Source organism: Hemibagrus wyckioides, linkage group LG23 (assembly GCF_019097595.1).
Source record: "Hemibagrus wyckioides isolate EC202008001 linkage group LG23, SWU_Hwy_1.0, whole genome shotgun sequence".
In the NCBI taxonomy this organism is placed as follows: Eukaryota; Metazoa; Chordata; class Actinopteri; order Siluriformes; family Bagridae; genus Hemibagrus; species Hemibagrus wyckioides.
Window position 1 is genome coordinate 4,825,813 of NC_080732.1, and position 18,665 is coordinate 4,844,477.

The following is an 18,665-nucleotide window of genomic DNA, read 5'->3' on the forward strand; positions in this document are numbered from 1 at the left end:
GGACTATTTGTTTTGTTAAGGACAAATATTTAGTAACAAGAATGTTATGGGAATGAAATGTGGGAATTCAGGCCTGAATATGTTTATTTTTCCTTACATGACGAAACAACAACAACAACAACAACAACAGTCCTGCTTGAATCAAATCAATGAGACAAGTGAAGCAGTGTTCCTTGGACTGTACCACCTCTGAGTCCCCTCTCTATTATTTCTTTAACTGAGTGGTGGACTGTACTAACTCGGGTAGAAAAACGGGGGGGATGCTGTTCTTATAAGGCTGCAGCTGCGAGCAGAGGCGAGTCGGTGGAAGTTTTGGAGCCGGACAGAAAGCTAACACACGCGGTTATGGCTTGAGTTCTCGCGTTAAACTCTCGCGTTAAGTTCTGACGTTAAAAAAAGAAATAACGAGACGAAGAGGGGGAGCGCGAGCCGGCGAGCAATTCTGCAGCTTTTTCTTCTTCTTTTACGTGGCGCAAAATTTCCGAGTGGAAACTCCGCTCTGTAGTCCGGATAGAAACATCAGCACCAGCAGTTTCAGTAGTTAGCGTGTGTATGTGTGTGCGTGTAAGAGAGATAGAGAGAAAGAGAGAGCGCGCGAGCGCGCGCAGGACTGTAGGAGTGTGTTGGATGATGGAGAGGAAGATCGGGATGATGCGCTCGGGATGCATCCGGCTTCTCTGGATCTTCAGCATCAGCATCAGCGCTCGCGCTGCTTCTCCATCCACCCGTAAGTTGCACTCGATGCCTTTGGGGCTTATGCTGCATGTCAAGTGTGTGTGTGTGTGGGTGTGTGTGTGGAGGGGGGGCTTTTTGGGACAGGACCCAGACTGCCAGTGCATGAAATCCTGGGACGTACCACAGACTTTTTATTGCTTGTTTTATTTTCTGCCTTTCGTGTTGCTTAAACAGTTTAGTTTCAATCTCGGCTCATTGTACTCTGTATCGCCTGTAACGCTACATCATTAAACCCACATTCACAAACTGCACTGCTCAGAAACACCTATTTCTAGGCGAAAAAAAACAGGTATGTAAACAGCCAGTGTTTAGATACTCCTTGTTATGCAGATTTTCTAAATGATGGTTTTGCAGTAGAGGACACAGACGGAGCCCCTGGCGTTAAAAAATGCAGTAGTGCAGTGCTGACTCGTGCAAAACTGATGTGTCTAATTCACTAGAGATGAAGCTTGAGTAATTCATCCTGATTATTCTGCTATTAATGACTATTTTGTTGGTTTCTTCATTTTGTTAAGAATCAATTTCTTGTCTCATCATCGTCAGTCGGCGGTAAGATGGTCAAAATCTGTCCACGTGTACTTACAAGTCACTTATTCCTATTCCTAGATTTGAGCACAGTTCAGCAAACTGTACAAGCGTAGAACCTGCACAGACTTTCACGTTGGAAAGCTTTCTGTTATTCAGTTCTTTTTCTTCCACACAAAGTCCTCTTTCTGAAGCACTCAGATGAAGTCATCTACTTATGGGGAGTAAATTGGATAGTCGCTCGTCTTAGCAAAACTAATCTCACACACGGACAGGGTGTAATCACACCATTAGTCTTAGTTCGGGCGCACACCACACACCTCACACCAGAGCAGGCACATGACGGCAGTTATGCTGCTTCTTTATGTGTTAGACAAGCCACTTTGGTAGGGATGTAGCATGATAGTGCGTGCTGTACGAGAAAAATAATCAACAACCTTGTCGATGAAGGAAAATTACTGTTGTTTTCCTATAATAGTACAAAATTTTCATTTCATTTACTTATTAACAGCATAACAGACTTTTTATCTACTTATAGCTACATGTAATACCGTGGAACATATCCGGGAGACAAGTTAATGCTCATGTTACAGCAGCATATAAACATTTATGTGGTTTTTAGTGAGGAAGTGGAGAACTGAACATCTTTCATAGTGAAGCACTGACACTGGAGACTCCTTCAAACGTTAAATAAACGCTTTCTTACAAAACTTCACCAAATTAACTATGATTACCATATATATTAATTATATAAAACTATGGATTATACGACACGTTCGTAAAAGTTTTCATGATGGAAACGATATTAGGTTAACAGATTAAAAAATGGTGTAATTAGATGTATTAATTTGTTGATGTTTTCTCTATCTATCTATCTATCTATCTATCTATCTATCTATCTATCTATCTATCTATCTATCTATCTATGTATCTATCTATCTATCTATCTATCTAATAGATCTATGTTTTAATCTAACAAATTTTCTCCAGTGTCAGTGTGTGTAACAGTCAGAGCTAAACCTGTAACTTTTACATTTTCTTCAAGACAGACATTCAAGTTTCTGTGTAATTTACCACACTGATTTTTTAATAGAGAAATAATCAAGTCGGACATTTTCAGTACATGGTCAGAAACCACACATCCATACATTTTTTTTTTGAAACAGGTGATAATTTGAGATGAGAATTTTGAAATGTGAATGAAAGAAGAAATAAAAAAAAGAAAAGAAAAGAAATTTTGACATTCTGCTATGACAAAAAAGGAGGACAATCAGCTAAGCTCTCAGAACAACCTGCTGAGCAATTCAGTCACTTCTAAGCAGAAAGAGGATTTTGGCTCGTCAGAGACTCTGTGGTTTTATTCGAAATAACTTCAGAATGCCGTGATGAACAAGCTGGAACATCATCATGTAGGCTGGGTTTATCCTGTAACCTGATTTTACTCTTCTGTATGTTTTATTGCTCAAGGATTAAATAATAATTAAAAAAAATACTATAATTTGAATAGTAAAATAATGAAGTGTATTATATGCCTAAGGATATATAAAAACACCACATGTTTTTTATCCTTATAATTTTTTCTTTTTCATTCCAGAAGCTGTTTTGAGCTATTGTGTTTTGTTTTGTTCTTTATTGATTGGTAGAAAGCTTTATTCACTGAGGGTTAGAGACACAGTATGTGAAGGCACAGACAATTACAACAAGTACGTCAGAGTAAAAACCTCGGACAGTGACAGCTATCCGCATGTTGTTGAGTAAATGACGTTAGATTATGATGATCATCAGGAGTGACATAGTGCGGTTGCAGTAGTTGCAGTATCTCTGGGTAAATCTACTTCTCATGCTCAACCCATGTGGGTTTCGTCTGGGTTCCCTGATTTCCCAGCTCTCAAAACCATACCAGAATGTGCAATGGCTACTGTAAATTGCCCCCAGTGTGTGAATGAATGCATCCAGTCTCAGGATTCACGGCCGCACAGGTGAAGATAAAGCTGTGAAAATTTATTATTAGGGGAAAACCAAGAATCCTTGTCATAATCAGTAGCACATAAACAGCTTATTTACATAACCACACACAGAAGGTGGGAATGAACTGGAAAATGGGAATAAATATAATGGGGCAAATAAATAAATACATAATGTAGAATGAGACTGCACAATGACACAGAGGGTGTAAAATGTTGATAGACGCAACCAAATAGAATATAAATGATGGAACAAGGAAGAGACAGGACCCGGAAATAAAAACAAAACAGTGGCTCAGTGGTTAAGGTGTTGGACTACTGATTAGAAGGTTGTAAGTTTGAATCCCAGGACCATCAAACTGACACTGCTGGGCCCCTGGAGCAAGGCCCTCAACCCTGAATTGCCCATTTTAACAAATGGGATAAATGTAAGATCCTCTGGATGAGGCTAAATAACATAATTGTGAGCAGTTGCCGATGATGAAGGGAATGAACAGTGTATAGATTTTGAGTGGAAGCTCTCCTAGGTGGTGGTACCTCAGTGCTTAAGACATTGGATTTCTGATTGGAAGGATGTGACTTTAAATCTCAGTATCACCAACTGGCACAACTGGGGCCTTGAGAAAACTCACAACTGCTCTGTCGTGTAAATGTAAGTCACTCTGGACATGTAAACATCATTTGTTTTATATTCATTTATTTAAACTTTACTTCAAATACAGATCACATGGACACAAGCTTAGACATCTTAACTCTGTATCCATGTCCATTAGCACCAGATTGAGGATTAAAGTCCCTCTTGATTCAAACTTGCCAAAGTGAAGGTCTTTATTTTTAAATATTTCAGTCTTAAGGTTGTCTGTAGGTTGTTGTGCTCCAAACAGTGACAAAAATTGCATTAAGAAAATTTCAAACGTACATTCTTATTTTTTCCGCCAATGAGGATCCACACATTCGATGACAACTTTTTGCACTTTACTTATTTTTTTTCTAAATCAAATGTTTTCTAACATCTTAAGTGTCCTGTCCCCAACTAACGTAAAGTACGGTATCCCTGGTTGTGAGGGAAGCCAAACTCTATTGGCCATTTAAAAAAGGGGAGGAGCTAGGAGATATGTCCCGCCCTGACTTCCCATTTCAGTGGAAATTTTGTCCACACATTTAGGTGTTTCACAGGTATTTTAAATGGCTTCCACTTCAGGATACCTGAAGGTGATTTTAATCCCCGCATTTTCTTATAATTTATACAATTATATAAAATATAATAAAATATTTTTTGACAACTTTCATTTTCCAAGACTGCTTTGAGTTTAGTGTTTAGTATTTTTTTTTTATTTTTTTTTATTTTTTAAAGGGCCTGTCATCAGATACCACTCTTATCGAAGGCTGTCTGACAAAAAAAGGACCGAAAGTCATTATCCTGTGTTTAGTTTAGTGAAAGGAAATAATCTGGAGTATGTGACATAGATTTGCAAATACTTTAGATCTTTTGGGCACAGATCAAGGTAATACAAGATATTTCTGAATAGCCAGCAGCAAAAAATGAAAAAAACAAAAAAGAAAACTTTCGGTGAATCAGTGCAGGTAAGGAGGACACGTAACAGAGCTCCTAATTTCAGCTGAAAAATAGAATGTACGCACGGCTGCTCTGAGGGAATAGAGATGATAAGAGGAGCTTAAATAATGCCTGGAAATTTCAGAGCTCAGTATTAATACACTGTGGCTGTTGTTTTCTTTATTTCAATTGAGAAGCCTGTAACAGTGAAAGTAAGTAAAATAAAGTAATATATTGGAATTATTTTAAAGGAAAGCTATTGTATAGAGTGGAGTAAATAAGGAAGCCTTTATTTTCCATGTTTTATGTTATAGCCCAGTGAAATTCTGTTTTTTCGCATATCCCAGATTGTTAGGAAGTTGGAGTCAGAGCTCAGGGTCAGCCATGATATAGCAACCTGGAGCAGAGAGGGTTTAAGGGCCTTGCTCAAGGGCCCAACTGTAGCAGCTTGGCGGTGCTGGGGTTTGAACATGAATAGAATTGAACAAAGTAGAGTATAATAAAATAGAGAAGAGTCAAATCGAGTAAAGTAGAATAGAGTAGGACAGAAGTAGAATACAGTAAAAGTAAAATAGAATTGAGTATAACAGAATAATTATACAACGAACAATGTAAGAAGAATCAAGTAGAGTAGAGTAAAGAAGAATAGAGTGTAGTAGAATAGAGTAGAATAAATAGAATAAAGGAGAAAAGAATAGAGTAGAATAGAATAGAGTACTATAGAGTAGAATAGAATAAAGAGAAATAGAATAGAGTAGAATAAAGTAGAAAAGGATATAGTAGATTAGAATGGAGTAGAATAGAATAAAGAAGAATACAATATAGCAGAATAGAGTTGAATAAATACATCACAGGTGAAAAGAATAGAGTAGAATAGAATAGAGTACTATAGAGAAGAGTAGAATAAAATAAAGAGAAATAGAGTAGAATAATGTAGAAAAAGGATAGAGTAGATTAGAATAAAGAATAGAATAGAGTAGAATAGAGTAGAATAAATACAACAAAGGAGAAAAGAACAGAGTAGAATAGAATAGAGTTCTGTAGAGTTGAATAGAGTGGTGTACAATAGATAAGAGTAGAATAAAGAGAACTAGAATAGAGTAGACTAAAGTGGAAAAGGATAGAGTAGATTAGAATTGAGTAGAACAGAATAAAGAAGCACATAGAACATAGTAGAATATAGTACTATGGAGTAGAACAGAGTAGAGCAGAATATATTTAAGAGAAATAGAGTACTGTAGAATAAAGTGGAATAGAATAGAGTAGATCAGAATTGAGTAGATTAAAGTAGAATACACTACTATAGAGTAGAGTAGAATAGAATAAAGTAAAATAGATCTGAGTAGAGTGGAATAGAATAAAGAGAAATAGAGTAGAGTAGAACACAGTAGAGTAGGATGGAGTAGATTAGAATTGAGTAGAGTAGATTGGAGTACTACTGATGAGAGTAGAATAGAGTACAATAAACTATAGAGTAGAGTAGATACTTTAGAGTATAAGAAGAAGAGAAGAGTGGAGAAGAGTAGAACAAAATGGAGTAGAGTAGATAAGGTTGGAGAGTACTTTATTAATCCCTAAGGGGTGATTTGGTGTCACATCACAGGAGTAACAGGAAGACCTGGAACTTCACACAAGAGCAGCACAAAACTTAAAGTGCTCAATAAACTCACACTCACACTTTTGTGAGACATCAGAGACGCAGTCATTTCCCCCAGACCTTAACCAACTTCCTGCTTCGTGCCGCTAAATCTTCACACTTTCAAGCTGCATCTCCATTCCGAGTTCAGCTCTCCTCCAGCAAATCAATGAGCTCTGTGGGTAATAAAATGAAAGCATTCACGATTTGAAAAGACAAAGAATTTCTCATGCTTTGAATGTCATGCTCGAGTCCTCCATGCTAAATGTCACACAGCTGCCCACTATCGTTGTCCTTATTTTCTAAACCTAATCTCAATACTATCTCTACCCAGAGAGAGACCTCTTCTTCCTCTTCTGTCTTAAAATGGCAAATGTTTCTGCAGGGATTTTTTTTGCTCTGATATCAGAAATACAGCTAATTGTCCCATTGCTATGCGGCAGAACAATAAATTATTTACAGAGAAATAGCTCACAGGCCTTTTATAAGCCAGAGTTACTTTAATATTCCTGTGTGTTTCATGTTGAACCAGATTCACACCATGTATCTGTGGACTGCATGACCATATCGTTTCCCATGCTTGCTGACGATGTCGCTAAATATCTTGTAACAACACGTTCGAAAGAGGAAGTGGAATTTTTTCACTGACCAGGAGCGATAAACACAGTGAAACATCCCTGTGAGGTTATACATTTAACATTATGCATATGCTGTATCTCCATCATTGAGCATTGAATGTTCGGCATGGAGGAGTTGGTGTTAAATCTATTATGAATTCAGATGTTGAGCTAATTTATGAGTTGCTCAGGGGTTCTTGGTTACACAGCTCCAACGGATTGTATATAACTCTAGAAAGGACATTATTTATAATCACACTCTCCGGTGTTTAGAATAATTTATAAGCTCACTCTCTGGTATCACCCAAATGAGGATGAGGTTCCCTTTTGAGTCTGGTTCCTCTCAAGGTTTCTTCCTCTTCCATCTAAGGGAGTTTTTCCTCGCCACAGTCGCCTCAGGCTTGCTCATTAGGGATAAATACAAATAAATTCAAATATAAGTCTAAAATTGATCTTGAACTTTTTCTCTAATATTAATTTTGAACTTTTTGTTCTATATTTCTTATGTTCTGTAAAGTTGCTTTGAAACAATGTCCACTGTTAAAAGCGCAATAAATTAAAAAATAAAATAAAATAAAATAAAATAAAATAAAATAAAATAAAATAAAATAAAATAAAATAAAATAAAATAAAATAAAATAAAATAAAACTGAATGATAGTCGACCGGAACTAAATGTTGTATAAATCCCGTATAGTAGTGCGAGTTACAAAATGAAGCATGTGATGATCAGTGGTGAATTCTAGGATTTGGAGTTTGACCTAATGTAACCTGTTAAACATTAAACAGTTTTTGTCTGTTTACTGTTTCGACACTGGTTAGCTAACTAGGCACTGTTTTCCCCTGAGTCCCCACACACATTAAAGCGAGCGTACTGACCTGTTTTTGTGTCCCCTGCGCTGTTGTCCACTGGTATTTTTATAGCTGTGGTTCGAGGGAGTTTTTTGGGCGAGGGGTTGGTAGGGTTTCGGAGTCTTAAGGGACTGCAGCAGTGTCAGATTCAGATATGGCCTAAAAGGGAAGCAACACTGAGGACATCTCTGAACCCACACTGGTTTAGTTTACTCACCCAGTTGCCTACATTTAACAAGGGCATTAAAAAAAAACAAAAAAAACATCTGAAAATACACTATGATGCAGATGCAGACTCAGGGGTCATTTGTATTTAGTTAAATGATTTTTCTCAGATGGATACAAGGCTGGACAGGTGGGTGGTGAGAAAAGTAGCAAAAGCCTAAAAAACACCAATTTATTCCAACCTCATTGGCATCATATTGTGCAATCTGTCTCAGTTCTGCATCCTGCTTTAGCTTGGTTTCTGAAAGATAATGTTGAATATTCTCGCTGTCTGATTAATTCTTTCGGACCTGGCCCAGCACATCTCTGTTCTGATGTCTGCATGAATAGTGACTATAGCACAGGAAAAGAAAACGTTCATATTCCAATGAGATTTGCAGAACAAAATCATAATAAAAAGTGTATTTAATGTAGCAGTAAACACAGCTTTGGTGATGTACCACTGTGCAACCGTAACACAATGATCATCTGGGTTGTGAAGATAATCAACCATACTTCTGTCTTCTTTGAACCAACAGCAATAAATAAGCACTTGTGTGTAGGAGCGTACACACACACACACACACACACACACACAAACACAACCCCCTGCATAGACACGACCCACATCTGACTTACATCTGTTATGTTACTTAAGCTACAATCCGTTCATCTCATTTCTTATATATGTAATATATTAAAAAAAATCCAGGTCACACAGTTGGAAGTGTGACATAGAAAGATTCAGGATGCAGCCGTCAGTCAAAACTTCATCACTGTCAGCACTCACCTATAGATGTTTGCCAGGGTGAAATAAAAAAAATAAAAATAAACATGTTCATAATGCAGAAAAGGGCTTTAATTGAAAAAAATAATTATTGTAAAATAATAATGAAAAAAATAAAATAAATGTAAAAGCCTTTGGACAAAGAGATGTTAGTCATGAAATAAAATAGAAATAATGTTACTGGAATTTACGGTTGTCTAAAAATCAAGGAAAAGAACTAAAAAACAAAATAAACTTACTATTGCAGCTTTAAATATTTCTCAGATCCAGATTTTCCATATTTTCAAATACAATACAGAATGTTACTTGTTAATCTTCTAAATATGTTATGAGTAGTGACACATTTTTCCCCACAATTAGGGATTGAATGTTAAATTCACGAGACCTTTTTTTCAGTCAAAAGTTTCAGGCATCTTTCAAAATGGCCGCCATTTCGTCATCTATGCAAATGGAAGTGTCTGGTTTGAATTGCTATGCTGTAAATTGGTTAATAATAATAAGTAGAGGAAAATACAGTTTATTCTTTATCCAGTTTAAGATAGATAACAGCAGTGTGCTGTTTCATGAGGTTTTTTTTTCTCCCCCATTGTTCTGAATGCAAGGATGTTCATGGAAAATCCATTATAAAATCTGAGGTTAATGCATCACATCAATAAAGGTTTAGGAGAGCAAATTTAGTCAGTGCTTTCGGATTCAGACACTGAGCCGCAGTGCCCTACGTGAGTAATCAACCCGCTTGATCACATTTTGTAGTGTTCTAAATGGAAGAGAAGTGAGAAGAAAGCCATTAGCTATTTCCAGACTGGATAAACATGCAGAAAGGTTCTCTGGTTTGATGAGACCCAAATTGAACATTGGTATTGTGCACTTATGAAGTGCTGTTGTTGTTGTTGTTTTTTTAAAGACAGCTCTGAACCATCTCCATGGTAAAGCATGGTGTGGTGATGTTATTCATCAGCTGGGATTTGGAAACTAGTGAAGGTTGAGGGGCAAAAGCCCAGTTGATGGAGCCGAGGGCAGTTCTTGAAAGATAACCTGTTCCTGTCTTCAAAGAGATGTGAAAGCAAGCTTCACAAAAGTGGTTCAAAAACACTGAAAAGCCCAGACCTTAATATGATTATGAATCTGTGGCATGACCTTTGGCCTGGCTGTTGAACAAAGGTCTGCCATCAGCTGACAGAATCTGAGCAATTATTCCTAGATGACTTGAAAAGATGGTAAATATATATTCCAGAAGACTTACAGGTCAAGGAAGGTATTTCTTTTTTGAATGATCAGATGGTTGTAAGTTCAAATCCCCTGAGCAAGGCCCTTAACCCTCAGCTCCTCATTTGTATAAATTAGATAAATGTAAGTTGCTCAGGATAAGGCCATCTGCCAAATGCCATAAATGTAAATATAGACAGGTTCAGATGGTAAACACGTATGCAAAGGCCTAGAAATGTATTCCACAGATCCTCAGTTTCTTTTCATTACCCTGGACCTCGTAAAGTATACACTGTATAGCACCTCACTGAAATTTGCTTTTGGGACATTGAGCATGGAAAATAATAAGTCATTATTTTCATGAAACAGCTGTTTTACAATTTAACTTTTAATTAATGTATATTTTTGTTTTAGGATCTCCATGTCTCCCTTTGTTGTATTTTTGCTTAAATGAAAAAAGAGATGTCTTGTAGCTGAGTGGATAATGGTAATGCATCTGGTGGATTCTGGGTGGAAGATAATTGTACTCAGTAGGGTTACATGTTGTTTTTTTTTTTCTTCAAAATATAAATGCAAATTCCTCATTAAAACTCACGGAAAAAGCTTGCAGAAATTTTATGAAAACATCCTATTTTCTGTGGCATGTTTCCGACACATGCAAGCACATGTAGCTCATTAAAAGCAGCCTTTGCTTTACTCATGTCATTAAGAACTTTTGACAAGTTTGCAGTTTCCTGCCCTTAACCATGCAGCAGATTTCTTTCTGTTAAGAGTTGGAGTTTTCATCTCTCTGACATTAGCATTGGTTTGCTCTTTTGTCTTGCGGTAATTAGTGAAATGCAGACCTGCTTGGCAATGCTGGATACATGTACTGTTTGTCCTTATTTCAGTGTGAGTCATTAAAATTGATTTAAATATAATGAAGCCCCAGAAAAAAAGCTAGTTGTTTGCTAAAACTTGGCTAAGGATCTAAGCTGGATCATGGTGTATCGAACATTCAGCAATATTTGACTTTCTGTCTTTGGTGTATTGTGTACGTTTATAATGTTTATAATGTGGTTATACTAGTGGTTGGCAAAAACCCATCTTATATTCTTGTGAATTCTGGCAATCAACCATCATTTGAAAACTATGTGGTCAGAAAAGGTCAAAATGTCTGCATCTGTATAATCTGTAGACGACAGCAGCTGAAGGTGAAAATTTTGGAAACGTAGCCTATATTTGTCTTCTTTTAACAAAACTATTTGTTGCCTTTAAAAACTCAATATGAACTAATTACTAGTTTCATACTTATGTTTAATAATCAAATGGCATTGATTTATTTTTTTTTTTACCATGTTTTCCATCCATCCAATTTCTGTACCATTTATACTACACAGGAGGATCCTGTAGCAGGAAACTTGTTGTCTATCCCAGTGGACTAAGGTGAGGGACACCCTGGACTGGGTGCCAGCCCATCACAGGGCACAATCACACACAGACTCAGACACCCTGTTCACCAAATTTAGAGATGCCAATCATCATCGACAATGCATGTCTTTCAACTGGGGGAGGAAACCAGAGTACCCAGAAGAAACACCTTAAGCACTGGAAGAACAAAGTTAATGCACAGAAGGTAGTGATGGGAAACCTGGAGGTATGAGTCGAACATGCTAAACATTAAGCCACCATGCCTCCTTTCATGTAGTTACATTTATTTCGGTTCCAGCAAAACAAGTCCAAACTCAGAATCAAGTGCAACTGAGACATGCCTCTGTTTGAGGCACCACCCAACTTGTGTAGCTTTTAACTTAATAGTGTTTACATCCATAGTTACATCTGTTTTGATATTAAATCCTCACCATGCATGCTTAACACGACTTCTAAATCCAGCCCTCACATCACACTGGAAATCGTCAAATTACTCGCCTCACTTTTGATTAGTTTTTCTCCTGCTTTCTCTCTCCTTGAATTCAGAGCAGCATAAATCTCTATTTTTGTTCCAACCGTTGCAGCATGTCAAGCCTAAGCACAGATTTGCCCTCCAACCTGCTTTGCTAATAACAGCACTCAACAACTTGACACGTTAAATCACCACTCAACCCTGATGGAACCTGGTCTGATCACAGACACTAGCTGGTTGAACCTCGGAACAGAACTTTCCTGTGTGTAATGCTGGCAGGGTGATTTGAGGGATGGTGTGAGTGGGCATCATCTGGCATGGCTAGTAGCTTTATGCACTCTGTGGAGAATTATTAGCTTTGACCTGTAAAAGCTTCAGTCTTGTGAATTGCACATGAAATATTGCTTTCAAAGTATGCTGGTCCCCTTGTTCAAGGCCTACCATTATAACTTATATCCAGTCCATTTGGATCTACCTGAAATGCCTTTCTGGCAGTTATTTATATTCTTGTCTCCCTCTTTTTTCTCTTTTCTTTAGTATCTATTGTTACTCCTACTTTCTCAGGTCCCCCGGATGAAGGCTATGCATGTCAGGGTAATAGGAAGGATATTATTTTAATTCTGTCCATCCAGAGTTGTGTTGCAGCTTTATTTCCCCCATCTGGAATAAACCTTTGCTCCAGCTTACAGTGCTTCCTTTTTCACTTCACGTTGCTTTGCAATTACGGATTAACAGGTTGGAGGCAATCGGCATTCAAGCTTTGCAACCTGGTATCACCAATCACATGAGGAGCTTTGGAATAACAACAAGCTGGCACTGATGAATCTGTAGCCTATTCGCATGCCTACAAAGTATCATTACCGAGCACTGCTTCATGGGAAAATGTTGCTAATTTGCTTCAAATTAGCAAAAAGGTGAGAAGAGCTGCTCAGATGATTTAGCCTTGGGCTACATAGTAATCAGGAAGGAAGACTTCAGCTAATTGGGTTTTTGTTATTATTTTCAGATTCAGGGGCATGTGCTAGATAAGAAGGGATTACTGTGGATGGAAAGAAGGATGCCATGGAAGGTGCCATGTAGATTGGGAAGGATTTGGTAGTTAAGAAGTTATAGTGAGGTACCTTTCAGAGTGTTTTCTCTGGTCTTTTGATTTAAAATAAAGACTTTTTTGGTTCCTTTCAAGGTTTCTTCATTGTGTCATCTCAAGAGTTTCAATTGTATTTGCATTGAAGGTAAATATGCCAATTCAAGCAGGAACAGAGCTATGGCTGTAGGTGGAAAGTACAATTTTTTATGGTACTCAGTTTAGAATGTGATTTATCAATGAAGACCAAAAGTATCTTGAAGTAAGGTCTGCAAAACCCTGGCCTAGGTCTTCTCCATCTTTGGGGTTTGTGTGCCATTTGGTCAAGCCAGTGTCAATGGTTAGTTGGAACATGTTGGTGCAAGTGGGACATTATCTGCTGGTTTGAAACTGACCTGAATTGTTTTTCAGGGCATGTGTTGGCCTGGTGCTCTACTTTCACACTTTCTGCTGTTGTCGATGGTCCCACAAGGATACCCAAAACTCCCCTTGCTTTAGCAGATAATTTCACCTGCTGTGCTGTTGAACATTTACACTCTTCAACATTTATTCATACAGAACATCCATTCAACACCCTTACTACTATTTGACTTAATGGTTATGACTTAGAATAAAGGATAGGCTTGTTGTCGAGTCCTTTTTGGTTTCTCTCAAGGTCTCTTGGTCTAGTGACATCACCTGGTTTTATAATCAGTGATCTAAATCTATCTGGAATGTCTGTCATTCAGAGGGCTATAGAAATACAATTGAACTGAATTCAAATTGTATTGCACTAAAATAAAACTGTCAGAATTGGTGCTGTGGTGCAATGGCGTTGCTCCTTTGAAGCTAAATAAGATACTTAATAAAGCATCGATATATCACTCTGTAGATTAGAGAGTTATAATAGCTTCAGATTTAACACCTTGTTTGTATGAATCCTAAAATTAATGTCTTTTTTTGTACTGACTATGTGACACTAAACTGCAAATTTCTCTTTTTATTTTTGGCCATGTCCCATTCAGCTCCCTAGTTCAGTAGTCAGGGCACTGATTAGGTAGTCGGCCATTTTAAGGGCTGTCTCTCTCTCTCTCTCTCTCTCTCTCTCTCTCTATATATATATATATATATATATATATATATATATATGAGAAAATCCGTCCAGTAAAAATATCCACAATGCACTGCAAAAACCAGAAAACAAAAACTATTTATTTACTAGAAATGATGTCATTTTTTGAAGTCTCACAGCTCAGAAAAAAATGGCAGACAAACTCTGAACTTCGTCTACAAAACTTGAATAGCTTGTTATTGTTGTTGTGGCTCTCAAATGATTACTGTTTAATGATTTCAGAAAAATCCATTAGCCAGCCTACGATCCTGCTTGAAGTATCAGGACAGTGATTTTTATAACAAATTTCTATGAAATATAGAACTTTTTCTTATATATATATATATATATATATATATATATATGTATATAGATAGATAGATAGAGAGAGAGAGAGAGAGAGAGAGAGAGAGTATAGACTGATGAGGAAGTTAGATTGTCACATCGTCAGTGTCCCAATGTGTAGTAAGTCAGAGTCCTTATCAGTGGTACAAATCACGAACATGATACACTACCTCATGACCTAGGGAGGTAGCTAGCTAGGGAGCTGAAAGAGACACACCCCATTACAAATTTTGACTTAAAAATAGTCCTCTGTTTTTATCTGCAGTCCCTTTAGATATTTGTCTTCTAGCCTTTTCGAGTGTTAGTGAAGGTCACTGAAGTGAGACACAGTGTCACTCTGCTAATGAAAGGTGATAGAGCTGCTGGTTAACACAGCAGACACTGTAATTACAGACTGATTCTAATTATGGGACTTGCGATCTCTCACCAAGCGTATGAGATGAAAAAACCTACAACTCTAGTGCTAAACCTACAAACCTACAAACCTACAAGCGCTAGTGTTGCTGCAATAAAAATGAAATTCACCATCCCTCGTGATTATATCCTAACAACCAAGCCTAAGAACTGATTGTACTGAAACTATAACTTTCTCGTATCCTTATTTTCATTTGTATTACAAACACAGCCTGCTCAAAGAGGATGTTTGAAATCATGCTAGCTAGTTAGCTAGCTAAATGCAATTTACCTCATGCAATCGGGTTAATATCACAGGCTCCATTGCGTTGTTCATACAGTAGATGAGTGTGTTTTTACACTGTCATTATCACTAAGTAGAATTAATGTCATCATACCCCAAATGGCTGAATGAGGTTTAGTCAAAGTAATCAAAAAATCATTCTTTTTATTTGGTTAAACTTCCCTTTTTTCCTCAGTCTGTTGATTCAGACTTTGGCAGCCGTCAGCAAGTTCTTTCTTCCAGACAGTTTATTAATATATCTATGTTCTTGCCAAGCCAACACTGGAAATGTTGCGTATACAGACGTGGAGGTGTCTTTAATGAGGAATCTGTCGCTACTGCTATTTTTATTATTCCTTTTCTTTTCTGATAATGCAGTAATATCGAGAGACGGATTTCTTCCCTTTAGCTTCGCCCCGTCTTTTTTCTAAGATGAAAGGATACAAATATTAGAAGTATGATGTCTCTGTGTGTCGAAGACTCACTAAGATTAACTAACAGTCTAGGGAATGATCAGATACTCAGTCTCGGGGTTTGAAGCTCTCTCTTTCACCTGATATGCATAAATGCATAATTGATGTATAATCTCATACATAAAAAAAAAGATACAGTTAAACAAGTCACAATAGGATGCACTTCCCTTCACCAGTCTCTGGTGTCTTAATTTACTGTGATTTCTGTAATCGCAAAAACATGAAATCTTGGAGGTAGCTGGATGGATACGATTCGGTTCAGGTGAAATCTATTATGATTCGGTTCATTTAAATATGTGGGGGTTTTTTTAACTCCGAAGTTTCCAAGTCATTTGTAAATGATACTAGCTTTAACAGAATTCAGTGAATTATTAACAATTTAGAAAAATAAATCACACAATGCACATGGACTAAATTAAAAGACATTTGTAAGATGCCATCATGAAAAATGTTTCTTATCCAATGCCTGGTAGTCCCACGTTCATGAGTGCATGAAGTATTCAGACTTCATTCTTCTTGTTACCATTTTTTTTAGCATGAACACACTAGCCATAGCAAAATTTTGTTTCTCAGAAAGACGTTTTTCTAGTCTCATGAGACTGAATTGAGCTTTCTCATTACAGGCTCGACTTTGTCTTTTCTATTTCTCCTAAAGGTGACTTAGGAGAAACAAAGAGACAAAACAGAGATGCAACACGAGTCTTACTTAAGAAACATTTGAGAAATCCGAGACATACATGAGAAACAGAACTACATTTGAAGGAGAAGCAAATGAGCTACATTTAACACCATAATGAGATTAAAGCCAGATATAAATGAGAAGCATTTAAAAAATGCTCAGTTAAAAGCATGCAATAATAAGCAACTAACACCACCTGAAACTGGTCAGTGTTCCTGTCCACCACAATGTTAACAATAAAACAATTAATCAATAAAAACAAAATAACAATAAAAAAAAAGTCATGGTGTTCAATCATTACCAACTTACATACACTACCAGTCAAAAGTTTGGACACATCTTCTAATTCCATGGTCTTTCCTGATGTTTATTTCCTTCTACATTGTAAAACAATGCTGAAGGCGGCCGAAATACACAATAATCTCGTTTGAACAGTTGATATTGAGATATGTCTGCTACTGATGCTCTGTAAAGCCTTCATAACGCCTCTAATCTGAGGTGCTGTTAATTGGTGATTTCTGAGGCTGGTAACTCTAAATGAACTTCTCCTCTGCAGCAGAGGTCAGTTTTGGTCTTGCTTTCCTGGGATGGTCTTCATGTGAGCCAGTTTCATCATGGTGCTTGATGGGTTTTGCAAATGCACTCGACAATACTGTTCTTGCAAGAACTATTCCAGAACACCTGACCTTCGTGTCTTAAAATAACAACTGACTGTTTTTTGTTGTCATTACATATGGATTACTTAAGTCCATGTGTGTTATTTCATAGTTTTGAAATCTCCAGTATTGTTCTAGAATGTAGAAAATAAATCCCTAAACAAAAAACATTGAATTAGAAGGTGTGTCCAAACTTTTGACTGGTAGTGTAAATATACATTTTATTCGCATGTAAAATTTAATACATAGTTGACTCATTTAACACATGGTTGACTTCATATGTACGTTCTTTCTGCAAGCAGAAAGTTCTAATTGCACATTGGGGAAAGAAAAAAATATATAATATACAAAAAGGTAATGATCTTGGAGCAATATTTGAGACCAAGTTGAGAACTTAATTTTTCCCCCCATAATGAGCCACAACTGAGACCATTTAAAGTTCTCAGGTATTTCTCAAAGAGAAACAGTTTCTCAGGAGAAACATTTGAGAAGATGGAGAAAACGCCTAAAGTCTCATTCAAGTCTTAAATCTCAGGTCTAGGAGAAAAAGAAGAGATTAACGTTAGATCTCATCTTGGATTTTCCTTTGCTATACACTCACATTATTCGGACTACAAAATGCCAAAGAATAGTGCGTAAGTACTGTATGTGTTTATGTTATAAATCAGTGCAGCCATATTGTAGACTGCTGATCAGATTTTAATAATTTATTTTTCTTTAAACACTCAGTTCTGACTTTTATCTGCAGGTCTGAGCTCATGAACAAGAAGATGAAACTCACAGTCTGCTTCTTAATGCCTTAATTAAGTGCCATTTAATTAATTGCCATCGCTAATGCAGCTGATGTATGAAGGAGCTTCACATGGCAGTGGTAATATACCTGGCAGGAAGTGCATTAATCTGCTTCGAAATCATTCAGCAGTGTGAGGGCTATACAGGACTCTGAGTATAAGAACATGAAAGAACACACACTGTGCCTCACAGCTGGCCTCTAGAGAAAGTCCTAATTTCAGAGAATTGGATGCTGTCTGGGAGAAATGTCTTGGTGAGCCACATTCACATTTGGAATTTATATATAGGAATGAATTCATTGATTTCATTTTCTTCATATATAATTATTTGTGCTATTAGAGTTTCACATCTGTGCCTGCTCTCTTTGACAGAACTCTCAAAGCATAACGTGTCCTCAGGGTTTGTTCCAGTTTGTTGAAATGTTTGTTGTATGAGAAAATAAACTTTGGAAAATGTGTTGGAAGATACAGATTACAAACTAGATCAAGGCCAGTTAGGCTACTATTTTTCTTCTCAGTTAACTGAGACTCCTCAGGTGCTGCAGTAAGAGACTACATCTCCTCAGGTGCCTCAATAAGAGCCTGAGATCCTCAAGTGCCTTAATAAAAGCCTGAGAATCCTGAAGTGCCTGAATAAGAGCCTGAGAATCCACAAGTGTCTCAATAAGAGCCTAAGACTCCTCAGGTGCCTCAATAAGAGACTGAGACTCCTCAGGTGCCTCAATAAAAGCCTGAGACTCCTCACGTGCCTGAATAAGAGCCTGAGAGTTTTCAGATGCCTAAAAAAAACTATATATCCTCAGGCACCTCAATAAGAGCTTGAATCTCTCAGGTGCCTCTGTAAGAATCTACGTATCCTCAGGTGCCTCAGTAAGCACAAGTGTCTTTTCAGGTGCCCCAGTGGATTTG

At 37.2% G+C, this 18,665-nt stretch overlaps 1 protein-coding gene across 1 annotated transcript in view; it reads left to right on the forward strand.

The window, feature by feature from the left end:
* The first annotated feature begins 305 nt into the window (after positions 1-305).
* Positions 306-18,665, forward strand: part of LOC131344481 (contactin-associated protein-like 2) — a 129,800-nt gene continuing 111,440 nt past the window's right edge. The window contains exon 1 of the mRNA XM_058376814.1: positions 306-727. Coding sequence (XP_058232797.1) covers positions 553-727 — 175 coding nt within the window. The 5' untranslated portion in view covers positions 306-552. The remainder of the gene's footprint in view (positions 728-18,665) is intronic.